Source organism: Lynx canadensis, chromosome D3 (genome assembly GCF_007474595.2).
Source record: "Lynx canadensis isolate LIC74 chromosome D3, mLynCan4.pri.v2, whole genome shotgun sequence".
Taxonomy (NCBI): Eukaryota; Metazoa; Chordata; class Mammalia; order Carnivora; family Felidae; genus Lynx; species Lynx canadensis.
The window spans coordinates 64835783-64850712 of NC_044314.2; the positions used below are offsets into that span (position 1 = coordinate 64835783).

At 40.7% G+C, this 14930-nt stretch overlaps 1 protein-coding gene across 2 annotated transcripts in view; it reads right to left on the minus strand.

Moving 5' to 3' along the window:
- The window catches only part of PI4KA (phosphatidylinositol 4-kinase alpha), a 111506-nt gene that overhangs the window by 86051 nt on the left and 10525 nt on the right, over window positions 1–14930 (minus strand). For both annotated transcript variants that reach the window (XM_030292318.1, XM_030292320.1), the window contains exons 2-6: window positions 10066–10182; window positions 5687–5780; window positions 2900–2988; window positions 875–947; window positions 8–267 (exon numbers count right to left, since the gene is read on the minus strand). In XM_030292318.1, coding sequence (XP_030148178.1) covers window positions 8–267; window positions 875–947; window positions 2900–2988; window positions 5687–5780; window positions 10066–10182 — 633 coding nt within the window. The remainder of the gene's footprint in view (window positions 1–7; window positions 268–874; window positions 948–2899; window positions 2989–5686; window positions 5781–10065; window positions 10183–14930) is intronic.

A 14930-nucleotide genomic window follows, 5' to 3' on the forward strand; every position in this document is an offset into this window, starting at 1 on the left:
GCCCCACCTGAGAGATGCTGGACACGCTGCTGGTCTTCCTCTTCAGGGTGCCCTCCTGACACACTGTCAGCAGATTGCTGGGGAGGATGGAACGGAAGTCATTGAAAGATCGCCTCCGCACGCCTTCAAGCTCCTCAGGGACTCGGAGGGAATGAGGAGGGACTTTGGGGAACAGTTTTGACAGGAGAGACTCTTCCGTGTTGCTGTAACGCCCAAATGCTCGTGAGATTCCTATCAGGCATGGGATCGCGTATTTGCAAAGGTATTCTAAAAGACAAAGAGAGAATGTTCCAATACCAGAAAGTTCCCTGGGAGAGAGCTGTGCTGCACCAGCTTGTAACACTGGCTGACATCTCACAACCTCCCCCTACCCCCACGTAGGGGGTCAGAACAAGTCATAGCAACAGGTTAGCCTTAAGGGCTGACATTAACAACTTCAGACTACATCTCCATCACACACAGCTGCTCTTTTTGGGAGGTCTTAATCTGTTCATGGTACACTCAAATCAATAACACAGGTAAGTCTTGTTATCAGGTACCTTTACTATACTTAAACCATACATTTCTTCCTCCTGGGATTATATAGGTAACCTCACACTAGAGGCAGTCAGGCATGTTATAGGTGAGGAAACTAAGGCCCAGAAAGGGTGAGGTGACTTGTCTAAAGTCACCTGGCATTCAGGTAGCAGAGCTGTGCTCATGACCCCCATGTGACCTCTTTAACACACAACAAAGGCAAACTAATATAGGAAGGTTTCATCCATCAAGTACATAAATAGTAAAGAACAAAAAAAGAAGACTGGGAAAAGCAAGGGAAAAAAATAATCACAAACCATTAAGGAAAAAAAAAAAAGCCTTGGATCTATAATCATACCTTTTTCTTGAATCTCCAAGGCCTGGCACATTCCCAAAAGAACATGCAAAACCTGCAAAAGTGCCTCTAAAATCTGTAACAGCCAAGGAAACAGAAAAGACAAACGTATAAATAAAATCGGATAAGTACCACAAAATTCATTCAGAATTGGAAGGATCTTTAGACAATATCTTGTCCAACCCCATATGTGATACATAAAATCCCGCATGACAGCTCTGCCAAGTGGCCAATCAGTTGACCTTCTAGAGACAGAAACTTGCCCTCCTGGGTTGGCAAAGAGCGCCTCCTAACTCTGGGCCAATGTTGTCCTCTGGGGCTTGTGACCACTGGCCTTGGAGCTACACCTTCCATATTTGAGAAACAGGTGATAGGACCCCAAATCTCTTTTCATGGTTAAATATCTCTAGTTCTTTTAATCCATTTCTTATGATTACAAGTCCTTCATGATCCTGAGTGCCAGCTTCTGATTTCACAGTAGTCCCATGTGTCAGAAACAGTCTCTAATTGTGGTGCTCAGGAAGATACATTAATATTCCAGGGATGCTGGGACTCCCCCAGAGTAATCATCAAACTCAACACAGATTCTAGCCTTCCATATACATGACATCAGCTGTTCGGCAGCCACTTCACAATGCTGGCTCAAAGAGCTCACTGATATGTAAAATACTTAAATCTTTTTTACACATGCTGCCAACTCTACTGATGTTGGTATTTTTCGCCTGTCACTGATGTCTACAAAAACTCAGGGGATTAGCTTTAGCTCATTATACTGGTCTCTGACTCCCAGCTTTGTATCATCTACAAATGAAACCAACTTCCTTTCTGAATTTTCATTTATGGCCCTGGCTCCTTTTGCTTCAGTGTATAGGACAGACCTAGGGAAGACTCCTGCTGGGCCAGCACCCTGTCACCCTCTGGGATGGCCCTTTAGGCAGCTTTGCAAACTTTCCAAATTGTTTTGACCCTCAGCCCATATTCCAGATTCAGGATGTCAGGAGGAGTGTTTGTCTAAAGCCTGGATGAAGATCAACTAGACTGTATCTACCTTATTTCCCTCTACTACCAGTCTTGGAAATCCCAGACAAAGAAGAGAATAAAATTGGTCTCATACAACGTGTTCCTAATCAAGGCAAATTTCTGACATTTTGCTAATGTTAAATGATGCTGAGTAACATACAAAGACTTGAAAAGCAATGCTTTCTCCACTTTGTGTACTGAAGTTATGCCATCATCTTTAGCATTGACATTTTGATAAATGTTATTTACAGAAAAGCCCTTAATTTCTAGCCTAACTTTTGAAATAATGATACATGATTCTAGTAGATCTAGTTATCTCTTTAGCCAACTTACAAATAAAGAACGTAAACTAAGAAAAAAGAATAGAGAAGAATGTTAATGACAGAAATACTGACAATAGAATTTACACTTTGATATGAAGAGATTTTAGAAATTAAAAAAGATACAAGGACTCAAAAAGCATAGCTAGCTGGGAATATTTAACATATAGACAAGCAACCAGGCACTCCTTGGCAGGTCCTGAGGATAGCAGCATATACATACTGATTTTTAAAACAAAAAATCTGATTAAGAAAAAGTTTAGATTATGATCGTATTCTTTGTTTAAAAAGGAGGGGAATATGAAACGCATTTAAGTAACATTTCAACAAAATAAATTCAAACCAAAAAAAATTAGGGCACTTAAAATCTGGGTATAATTTCAACAATCTAGATCATTTCCTTCCATGAATGACTTCAATCTCCAACAGGGATTGTGAGCCATCAGGAAAGTCAGCTGCCTTGGCCTTGTGCTGCCTACCTCACAGAATTATGGGGAGGGCTGGATGAAAGAAGACTCAAGTGGTCACTGGGTATTGTTAGTATATATTTAACATTTCTTAGGTGTGTTAGTACAAAATAAATCAACAGAAACAACCAAATCACTTCAAAATTTTATTTACTCTTTTCTGTTACTTTGGGACTCTCTTTGATCATACAGAAATGCACTCCAACTCACCACACACTTACCTCATCCCGGAGTGAGGGGTCCCTATAAGCCACATCAGACAGCAAAGTGACCAAGCAGAAGCTGAAACTCTCTGCAACCGGGAGGGTGGCTGGAAGGCACACAGACATGAGTCAGATCATTACCACTGAGACACTGGGCTACACGTACTGGCCACCTGATTCAGTAAGTTCCCTTTCTCACAGGATCTGCCAAGGGACCAGTTTATAGGGGTGGCTGCCCTCAGTGAGGTGAACCTGAAAAGAACAGATATGGGCCCAACATATTTGCTGAGAAATACCCCTAATTTCTTTTAATAGAATGCTTTGGTTCAACAAACTTAAATGTTTCTGAGCCAGTTTATAGTTTGAGATTATACAACTCTCTCAACATAACAGACTCCATTTTTTAATTCCTGACCTAAATTTCTACCTAGGGTGAGAAACCAATCTTGATAAAGTGTAAGAAATGGTATATGAGGCTACCTGTCAAATACCAATTACCACTACTTTAAACTGAATTGTTTATATTTCTTTTCTGCTTTATTTTGACAAATGGAGAAAATCCTAATAAGAGCTTCCAAAGATTTGCTCTATTCCTAATAGGTTTTTTTTTTTATTTTTTTTATTTTTTTTATTTTTTAAAAAAATTTTTTTTTTCAACGTTTATTTATTTTTGGGACAGAGAGAGACAGAGCATGAATGGGGGAGGGGCAGAGAGAGAGGGAGACACAGAATTGGAAGCAGGCTCCAGGCTCTGAGCCATCAGCCCAGAGCCTGACGCGGGGCTCGAACCCACAGCCCGCGAGATCGTGACCTGGCTGAAGTCGGACGCTCAACCGACTGCGCCACCCAGGCGCCCCTATTCCTAATAGGTTTTTAAGCCCATCTACTACCGAGCCCCCTCATTGGGAGGTCCTCAGGAGCATGGACTCAAGGTTGGGAAGGGATCACTGTACCTAAAAGACCAAAGCTAACCAGTACTTCTATGGTGTGCACCTTAAAAATGTCAGAATCACTGCTGTGTAGACCCAATTGCTATTAAATATTTAATCAATTTTGAGCGTTGAATTTAATCAAGGACAGAGAGCTGCCCACTGATTTATGGATCTATTCATAGTACATGGCAGAAGACTGTTATGTGTTCACTTCCGTACTTATAATTTTAAGATGCAGATCTAGGTCCTTCTCAAACTAGAGTGTGATCAGGATCACCTGGAGGCTTCCTTGTCCCAGACTTCTAATTCAGCAGCTCTGATGCAAGGACTGAGAATCTGCATTTCTGACAAGTTCTGACACCGAGGCTGCTGATCCAGGAATGCCACTTTGAGAACTACTGCTCTAGAGTTTAAAGGTCTAAATCATACTGCCTTCGTAAAAAATAAAAGAGTGAAATGTTACCCAATAATTGGAGATTTATATATCCCTAACAATGCTTCAAATAATGCTAATACTTACATTCTAATAGGAGTCCATGTACATAGAAGCGGTATTTGTTTGGAAAGGAAAGAAAATAGAATCAACTTCTACTGGTATTCTACTTCTCCCCAAGTTAGATAACAATGGTTGACAGAGAGATGTTTGACTTTTTAGCAATGCTTTCTATCTAATCTGTAGACCTTTAGGGTGGGAGGATGAACGAAATAGGGGAAGGGGATTAAAAGGTACAAACTTTCAGTTCTAAAACAAATAAGACATAGGGATACAATGCACCACATAGGGAATACTGTCAATAATAAGTATCAACTTGGTATGGTGACGAGTGGTAGCTAGATTTATCACTGTGATCACTTTGTAATGTATATACACCTCAAATCACTGTTGTATGCCTGGAACTAATATAATATTGTATGTCAACTACATTTCAATTAAAAAAATTGTAGTCCTTTAAATTTGAGGATACATGCATAATCTGGGGTCTGTCAGTTTTAGGCATAGTATGTTACCAGAAATGATGAAACCCAAAGAACGAGAGGACTAGGCTGAGGCAGGATGTTCATGAGATCAGCAAAAGCCACCCTTAGCAGGCTAAGCCCACCCAACAAATTAGGGCCGTGCCACCAACCAAAAGAACAAGGGCTTTCTTTATAGACACCAACCCCTTGCTTTGTCTGAAGGTGGGCCGCGGGTCTCATAGAGGGAGACTATAAGAAAACTTTGGTCTCCAGGGTCGTGATCTCTAAAATGTTGGTGGTGTTCCAAACTGATTTGGGAGTCTTGGGAAATCAATGTATGGGAATATCAGTGTTACAAGCGCTTAGCACAATGCTTGGCACATAGCAGGCTTATTACCATTCTTAAAGGTGCAAAATTTAAAACTCAGCCAACAGCAACAAAATGATAAACTATTTATTATTTATAGCGGACATGGTGTTCAAATCCTGGACATCCATCTCACCCTTCCTTTTTGAGCAGCAGTGATGAAATCTGGAGAACTGGCCTCACTCCAGGAGTGAGCCTATTCATCGAAGGGTAAGAAAGACAGGTTCAGGGATGGGCAGGGGACCTAATTCTGGCAATGAGACATGAGAAAAGGTTCCCGCAGGTCTCCAAGTTCCTGTTCACTCCCAGAGTACAATACAAAGTCAGTTTTCTCAGCCTTGCCTTTGCCCCACCTTCAGCATGGACTCTGGACAACAGTGAGTAAGCATAGCCCATGTTGCTGCAGGCAGGCAGCTGTCCCACAGCCAGGAGTGGAACCAGCTAGAAACACTGTACTTGATGCATTAACATGATTAAACACTTGATCTTTACAGACTGTGAGCATACATGTTCTTCCCTGAATTCAGGGAAAACGTTATACAAAATTACCTCTGCCTTTCCGAGCTGTGCTTTCTTCTACCCAATACACTTTCGGAAGACCTTTAAGCAGTCGGAGAAGGTAAGGAACCACGGAATCTTTATGCTTAAAAAAAAAAAAACAAACACATTTAATACAAATGTGTGGCTGGTAGCTTTTCAGTACTAAGCCTAAAGCAAAGCATACACATCCAAATCATCTCAAATATGGATGGTCCCATGGCATTGCACCCTTCCTATTTCCATGTGGTGGCAGCAGGGGGCGTCCGAGGTCATCCCATAAGCCTGCACTAGGTGCCTAAGGGAAGGGCTACAACCTGCTCTTCTGCTCTGAATGTCCAGCCTGGTTCTGGCCTCCTCTGGACACTGGGCCCCTACGAGGGCCTCTCCAGAAGGTATGTGTGAGCACACACTCTCAAAACTGCCTCAGTAAGAGTATTCAGAAAGCCCTCAAGCCTTTCAGTGGGCCCCAGGATCAGATCCTCTGGACTGAGGGAAGCTCACAGCCAGAAGCTTTTAAACTTGGTGATACTTCTGTTATTCATGGCCTTTGTCCCCTTTTCTTTTTTCTTTTTTTCTTAATTTTCTGCTTCAGGTTTCCTTTTGCTTCTCTCAATCTGAGCATTAGACTTAATAGCCATCGTTAGCCAATACAAAAACTACTTTCTTCTAGTTTCCAAACTAGCCAGTCAACATGTAACTTCACAATCTTCTATGACTGGCTCTTTTGGCTGTTTCCCTACTTATAACTGCTCCAGTTAAGGATTAGGTAAGTGTGCTCCTGAGAAGAGGAATACCATTTGGTTCTGAAACACTGATAAACACATGTGGTGATATTGAAAACATGACTCCACGGGGTTCCTGGGTGGCTCAATTAGTTAAGCATCTGACTTCAGCTTAGGTCATGATCTCACAATTCTTGTGTTCAAGCCCCACATCGAGCTTGCTGCTGTCAGCATGGCGCCTGCTTCGGATCCTCTTTTTCCCTCTCTACCCATTCTCTGCTCATGCTCTTTCTCTCTCAAAAAAAAAAAAAAAAAAAGAAAAAGAAAAAGAAAACATGACTCCAAATTCTGTGACACTCCAACTGAAAGGTGGAGTCAAATTCACTTCCTCTAGAAAATGGGCTGCCTTAGTGACTTGCTTCTGGTGTTTTTAGAAAGTACAGCTGATCCTCGAACAACAAGGGTTTGAAGTACACGGGTCCACTTATATATGGCTTTTTTACAGTATTGTAAATGTATTTTCTCTTCCTTACAGTTTTCTTAATAACATTTTCTTTTCTCTAGTTTATTGTTTTCAGTAAGGCTTCTGGTCAATAGTAGGCTATTAATAGTTAAATTTTGGGAGAATCAAAATTATATGTGGATTTTCAATGGCACAGGGGGTCAGTGCCCCTAAACCCTACATTGTTCAAGGGTCAGCTGTGGTATAAATGAGACTGACTTCCTAAGTTAGGTTAAAAAAGCAGTGCAGCATCCATCTGCCTTTCTCTCAGGACACATGCCCTTGGGACCCAGACACTATGTTGTGACAGACAGACAGGGGCGCCTGGGTGGCTCAGTCGGTTGAGCATCTGACTTCGGCTCAGGTCATGATCTTGCAGTTTGTGGGTTCGAGCCCCACATCGGGCTCTGTGCTACCAGCTCAGAGCCTGCAGCCTACTTCAGATTCTGTGTCTCCCTCTCTTGCTGCCCTTCCCCTACTCGCACTCTGTCTCTCTCTCAAAAATAAATAAACGTTAAACATTTTAAAAAAAATTTTTTAAAAAGGGGAGCCTGGTGGCTCAGTTGGTTGAGCACCCAACTTCAGCTCAGGTAGTGATCTGGGTTCACGGGTTCAAGTCCTACGTCAGGCTCTGTGCTGACAGAGCCTGGAGCTTGGTTTGGATTCTGTGTCTCCCTCTTTCTCTGCCCCTCTGCTGCTCACACACACACTCTCTCTCTCAAAAATAAATTAAAAAAAAAAGTGATATAGCCCAGGCCACACGGAGAGGTCATGTACATAGGGGTGCCCTGGCTAAGAGCCCCAGCTTAGGTCCCAGCAACAGCCAGGATCCACGCCCACACATGTGCATGAACGAGTCTTCTCAGGTGATTCCAGCCTCTAGCTTTCAAGCCCACCATGTGACACTGAATGGAGCAGAGACAAATGACTCTTCTGAGCTCTAATTAAATTGCAGATTCATGAGAAAAAAACAAATAAACAAATCTGTTGTATTAAGCCACCAAGTTTTGGGGTAGTTTGTTACACCACAATAAATAACCATGACAAATAGAGAACTTTCTTTACCAAATGCAAAACTTTTCCTCTGAATCACATAAAGGAGTTGGTTACATCTGTCCAGGATCCCAGTGTACTAATACGCACAAAACTCTGAAGGATGTGCACAGCCAGGCTCCCTGCAGAGGAAGTGACCCCAGGTGTTCTCCCCTGTATAACCTGTTATGGCTTTTGTAGCATGTGGTAGTAAACTACTTCTTTTCATTTAAAAAAAAATTTTTTTTTTAATGTTCATTTATTCTTGAGAAAGAGACAATGCAAGTAGGTTAGGGGCAGAGAGAGAGGGAGACACAGAATCCAAAACAGGCTCCAGGCTCCGAGCTGTCAGCACAGAGCCTGACGCAGGGCTCGAACTCATAAGCAGTGAGATCATGACCTCAGCCGAAGTTGGACGCTCAACCGACTGAGCCACCCAGGCGCCCTGGTAGTAAACTACACCTGCTACTATGGCCACAGCAGCTGCCAGCGTGGCCCACTGACTAGACGTGGAGGCCAGTAGCACAGTCCATCCTGGATGGAGGCAGGAAATATCAACACCAGGTGAACCAAGAGAAAGCTGGTTACTAGGGCTCAGAGGGCTGGCAAAGAGTGCTGGGCTCCTTTCCTAGTGTCCATGAGGCCAACAGGATTCCTGGAAACACTGGCAGACTGTATGGCTCAAGGGACATCAGCTGCCACCCCAAGTCTTGCCAATCCTTACCAGGAACCCAAATTACACCAAAGGCAATTTATATTCATCTCTTTTATGCCACCCTAAAAAGCCTACTACAAGTATTAGGGTCAATCTATTAAGGTCAATCTTTAGGTCAGTCTATTAAGTAAAGTTTGCCAAAGGTATTTTCAATTAATACACATTTGAACAGCAGTTTCTCATACAAATTATTTTAAAAATCATTTTCCTTTATACTTAAATTTAAATAAATTAAATTTAATTTAAATAGGACTTTGCAAATAGAAAAGTAGAAATGATTTTTTCTTTTCACACTTATAAATAAATAGAATAATTAAAATGCAGTTTATGTGCATCTAATTTTGGTTTTTCATGGGGCCCTGATCAAATAACCTATTTAATTTTTTAAATATTACTCTAAAATTAAAATGCTTATTTTTTTACAAATGCATAACTATTCTGTCAAAAATATTAATCCTTGTTGAAGTAGAATTCCAGAACACATAAGCGTTTTTAGATAAATAAAAATTCAAATATCAGACATCATTTTTTTCCTAGCACAGCATGATTAAACATGGAATTAAAAGTGATTCTTGATAATGATAACAATAAATAAATAAAAGAGTCTGTATTCAGTGATTAATCATTTGCTTTAATTAGCTTTGGGAAGTACTAAAAAAACAAAAAACAAAAAAAATGGCCACATCATTTTCTATTGGAGCCACAACATTGATTTTTAAATTACCTCTAAAGGACACAGTAACATGTACTCTAAAAGTTATATCTATCACAGTTCTTTTTTTTTTAAGATTTTTTTTTTATCTGTAAGTAATTTCTATACCTAATGTGGGGCTCGAACTTACAACCCCAAGATGAAGAATCACATGCTTCACCAACGTAACCAGCCAGGCGTACCTATACCTATCACAGTTCTGAAAAAGATGGTATTATGTCAAAATTATCTCAAAGAACCCTATCTTTTCACAAGGAAAAAAAAATGGTTACTCTGAGTTTGACCGATAAATGTTTGACCTTAGATTAAAAATCAAGTCTACCCTGGAAGGCACACAATTATTTCACAAGCATTTTAACTAACTTTCTGGCAAAACACAACAATCAAAATCCATTTTATATACGTGTGTATATATATATATATATATGTATACATATATGTGTATATATATATATATTTTTTTAACTTAATATATTCACACAATTCGAAAAACAAAATTTCCTAAGAAGGTATACATTAACTAAATTACTTAAATCACACACCCCAACCTGTTCCACCTACTCTGCCTCACTATCACTAACCACCTTTATTAGGTTTGTATGCATTCTTCTAGTACTGCTTCAGGTAAATATAACCAGGTACAAATTTAAATTCTAATTACATTCCCCCTTTTACAGAAACACTTTTAATGTAGTAAAGACATACCTGAAGATCAGATTCAACGAGAAAAATGCCCAATGCAATCACTGCATCTCTCCGTCGTTCATCCAATTGGAAGATCCCATGGAAATCTACTGGGCACATACAAAGCAGCTTTTGGACCTAGAAAATGAGACCACCACCAACAACAACCAAAAACCAATAGATTAAAAAAATATATAAACCCACATTCAGAATATAAGATATAAACAATAGCATAAACACCAATGAGTCTATATAACCAGTAAGTCATTCTTTTCCAATTCAAAGGTCATAAAAAGATCATCTCCAGCTTCTGAAATGATCATGCACATGCTCCCAAAACATATATGCACTGAGAAGCTTGGGCCAAGGGTTAAAATGATGTACACACAGAGGAAGTAAAGCACAAGAGCCAACGTCTGCATTTCAGAGTCAGAATAATCACAGATCTCCACTACTCAGTGGTACTCAAAAGCACTTTACCCAAACCTACCTACAGTCGCAATGCCTCCCATACTGTTCATTAAAAGATTAAATGTGGGAGAGGGGGGAGATGAAATGTGGGTAAAGCACTTAGGACAGTGCATAATACATACTATGCATTTAATAAACAATATCTGTTGTTACTGGATATGCCATAAGAGTGGCTAGCAGAAGCAGATAGGCAGTAAATCAGCAATTTATTGAATATATGGAGAACTTAGAATTATTTTCAAAACAGTAAATACCTGATAAAGGAACTAAAAATCTGGATTTGTTATGAATAGGAAAACAGGTGATGCCTATTCACCTTGAAAATCCCTGCCATAAGAACCCTTGAGCAGAGCATTCAGACACATCAGGCCTCAACTTTGCTGTTCTGTTATGGAACCAATGAGAAGTCATTCACTGACATTCATACAGTTTCTTGGGATATTCTAATGGCAAAGGAGATCAAGTGCAATGCTTGAGATTTGCTTTGAAAATATCAATTATCATTGCAATTTAAAAAAAGAAAGCATATTTTAAAAGGGCAAATACACAATCCAGAAAGAGAAGCACCTTCTAACCTGAAGAGAAGTAACGTTCTTTGTCTTAGTAATCTTTCTCTTAGGAATGATTGTAAAGAAATAGAGATCTAAAGCATTCTGGCAGAGGCCGCTGGAGAGACAATACAATGGGAAAGAGAAAGCAGGGATGCCCAGAAGTCCAAGTTCAGGTAGAGACTGGGAGCCTGGCTTGTACTCTAATAGCAATGCAAAGCCAAAGCCAAGGAGACAGTCTCACAACTTCTTTAACTCCAACATCTTAATATCAGTGAATCAACTCCTATTTGTTTTTTAAATATTTTATTTTTAAGTAATCTGTGGGGCTCAAACTTACAACCCCAAGATCAAGAGTTGCACACTCCACCGACTGAGCCAGCCAGGTACCCTAAAATAACTCCTATTTAACTACAACTCCCCCTCCCCGCCCCAGTAACTACAATTTCCCCAGGAGTCTCAAACCAAGTAGGAAAGTTTCAGCCCTGACAAAGACACCTGTGACTGCACACAGGCACGGCAAAGACTGAAGCAGGTACCACGTGAAACGAGACCCAGGAATATAAAGTTTAATCTCACAAAATGGTCTTGAAAATATTTCACAGCTCTGTGTAAATAAAAAGCAAACTTATTAAATTACTTCATTAACAACAACAACAAAAAACACACGAAAAATGGAAGGTGAGCTTTTCTTTTCATTGAGCATAATTTCTCTAAAGACATCCAGAATACATGATGCAAGTTCAACTACTTCACTGAGATGATGCTCACTTGGATTTCAGACCTGAAGACCTCTCACAACTCCCAAATGTAAGCAGAATCAGAGATGGAGAGCTGAAAGAAGTTGCACACTCATCTGCCAAATGTCCCCTTTCAGGCAGATCATGTGTAATCCTATCTTTGTTTAATAGGTTAGGCAACTAGGCCCAGACAGGTTAAGTACAATCTTAGACAATAGGCTCTTAACTAGATCCTCTCTGACTTTTGTCTCTCCCTACTCCAATGTTACTACTCCCAGCTCATGCACCTTCAACAGCTCCCCACCCCAGTGAACACTCAATGCACACTCCCAACCTGGCAATGAAGGTCCTTCCCAATTTGCCCCAAACACCCGGGCCCTGAATACCGAGCTCACTTCTCCCTACCTGGCCTTTTCCATGGTTTTCACCCATCTTTAACATTTCATTCAACCTGCCTTATCTCCCCTATAAAAATTCTATCCATCCTTCCAAGATCCTGTCTCCCATTTCTCAAAGCTTTCTCAGACCCCAGTAATGTGCGAAGATCTTTCCCATCACACCTCTCAATAGCCCACCAAGAATAACGTAATTTTCTTGACATAATTATCTTTTGAAAAGTCTTATTTCAGAGTTACTTGTATACTTATCTTCCATTCACTGCAGACAGGACTGTGTTCGCCTCATCACTGCCCCCCACATCACTGTATCTGATGCACCCTACACGTTCCAGAAACTTAACAACTATTTAGTGGAACTAAAGGGGCTGAAGTCACAGGGATTTAATGAGATAGGAAGGAAAGTAAAAAGAAAGAGGACCACTGGAACCCAGCCATCCTACTGTAGGGCTTAACTATGTGGTGTCATTTGTCATATAACCAGTACTGGGCACAGTGCTGGCATGCAATTGGCACTGAACAAATATTTGCTGCATCATTAAATGAACAGGGGGATGGATGGAAGAATAATCAGGTTAAGTCATGTATAATATGTAGTCACACTCTCACAATCCTTACAATCCAGCCAGAGTTATACAACCAATAAAAAGGCCACAACTAGTGAATAATGCAGGTCAGAAACTAAATGATGAGGACCCCCAAAAGCCTGGCACCAGGTCTAGGCTCTGATGCAAAATGGCCTTGGACACTGGGACTCTTGTAGGGGGAAAAAAGTGAAGACTTGAACCCGGGTCCTATAGAAGTCATCACATATCAGACAAGGGAAAATCAGTTCTGCTGGGTGCCAGTCTCCAAATACTAATAGTCAATAGTTATTGAACATTGATCACATGTGAGGTGCTGGTTTGTATTTATCTAATCCTCACAATAGTGCACTATTTATTATCTTCATTCTATGGATGAAGAAACTGAGACACAGAGAGGTCAAAGTCCTAATGCAGAATAAAGCATTAATGCTGCAATTTAAAAGAATGAAAAGAGGGGCGCCTGGGTGGCTCAGTTGGTTAAGTGTCTGACTTCGGCTCAAGTCATGATCTCACAGTTCATGTGTTTGAGCTGTGCTGACAGCTCAGAGCCTGGAGCCTGCTTCGGATTCTGTGTCTCCCTCCCTCTCTGCCCCTCCCCTGCTTGCAGTCTGTCTGTCTCTCAAAAATAAACATTAAATTTTTTCTTAATTTAAAAAATGAAAAGAAAAAACACTGATTTTTTTTTCAGAATTTTACAATCAACTAAAAAGTTGGTTGTTTTTAGGGGGTAAAGGGGAGTAGATCCTGCATTATTAAAGGTTGTTAAGCTCAAAATCTGACAGTGATGGCCATTTACAAAAAGGATCCAAAGGGGCTCTGGGCAACACTTTGAGGAAGTTGATAAGTCAATGGACGACCAGGAGGCAACAAAGGTAACTCACTTAGACTTTGCTAAGAACTCTTGACAATACTTTAACCGAAGGCTATTAAAAGAGAAAGACCACACGGTGAATTTAGACTGCCAAGGTAAAGAAATGCCAAACCAAGGAGAAAACAAGGTGCCCCCACAAGTCTGAACCATTGGGCAGAGAGAACTGCAGATGAAAAGTCAAAACATAACAGTGGGTGTAGGTAAAATATTTAGGTCAAAATAAACCTACCAATAATAGCATTACATGTTGGATAATTAATGAGTTTTTAAAAGAATACAACTTTTGTTATCTGAAACCTCTGGGAATAGTCTTTATAGAGAAACAAAATTCCCTGAGAACAGGAGATTAAGCTTTAAGTATTAGTGGCAGTGTTTCGTTAAATCTGTTTTTTAAAAATCCCCCCCCCCTTTTAGTTTATTTTATTGGAGGAGGAGGGGCAGAGAGAGAGGGAGAGAGAATCTCAAGCAGGCTCCGTGCATGATCCCACAAACCACAAAATCATGACCTGAACCGAGATCAAGAATCAGATGCTTATTTGACTGAGCCACCCAGGTGACCTGTTAAATCTGGGTTGTTTTTTTTTTTAAGTTTATTTATTTATTTTGAGAGAGAGAGAGAGAGCAAGCACGAGCAGGGGAGGAGTAGAGAGAGAGGGAGGGAGAGAATCCCAAGCAGGCTCTGTACTGTCAGCACAGAACCCAATGCAGGGCTCTGACCCATGAACTACAAGATCATGACCTGAGCCAAAATCAAAAGCCAGACACTTAACCGACTGAGCCACTCAGGCGCACCTAAATCTGATTTTTAGTTGTCTTTCTCAAATGCACTATCCCCATCCATGGAGAACACTGAACATGAGCTAACATTTCCTAAGTGACTGAGAGCTATCATGATAACAGTGATTGTAACAAGATTCACATGGAGCTGCAGATGCATGTGGAACAGCACCTGCTCCTACAAGCAGTCCTGGATGAGGGTTTCATTAAAGATGTTCTGTTGGCTGTGATCAATTAACATGGCTTTCTACAACATCCAACACAAGTAGCACTCCATGAGCCTTTACACACAACGAATGAGTCTCCGTTTCTTGAGCCCAGCTCATGTGCTTGGCAGAGTACAGCACATACAAATGCATGTCTCTGATTCCTGACACATCGTTTCACCAGGCAATGCTCAGGGGAGCTGTACGGAGTTGTGATTTTCATTCCAACTCTAGCACTTCTTATCTAAGTGACCCAAGGTAACTGACAAAACCTATCTGAACATTTTGACT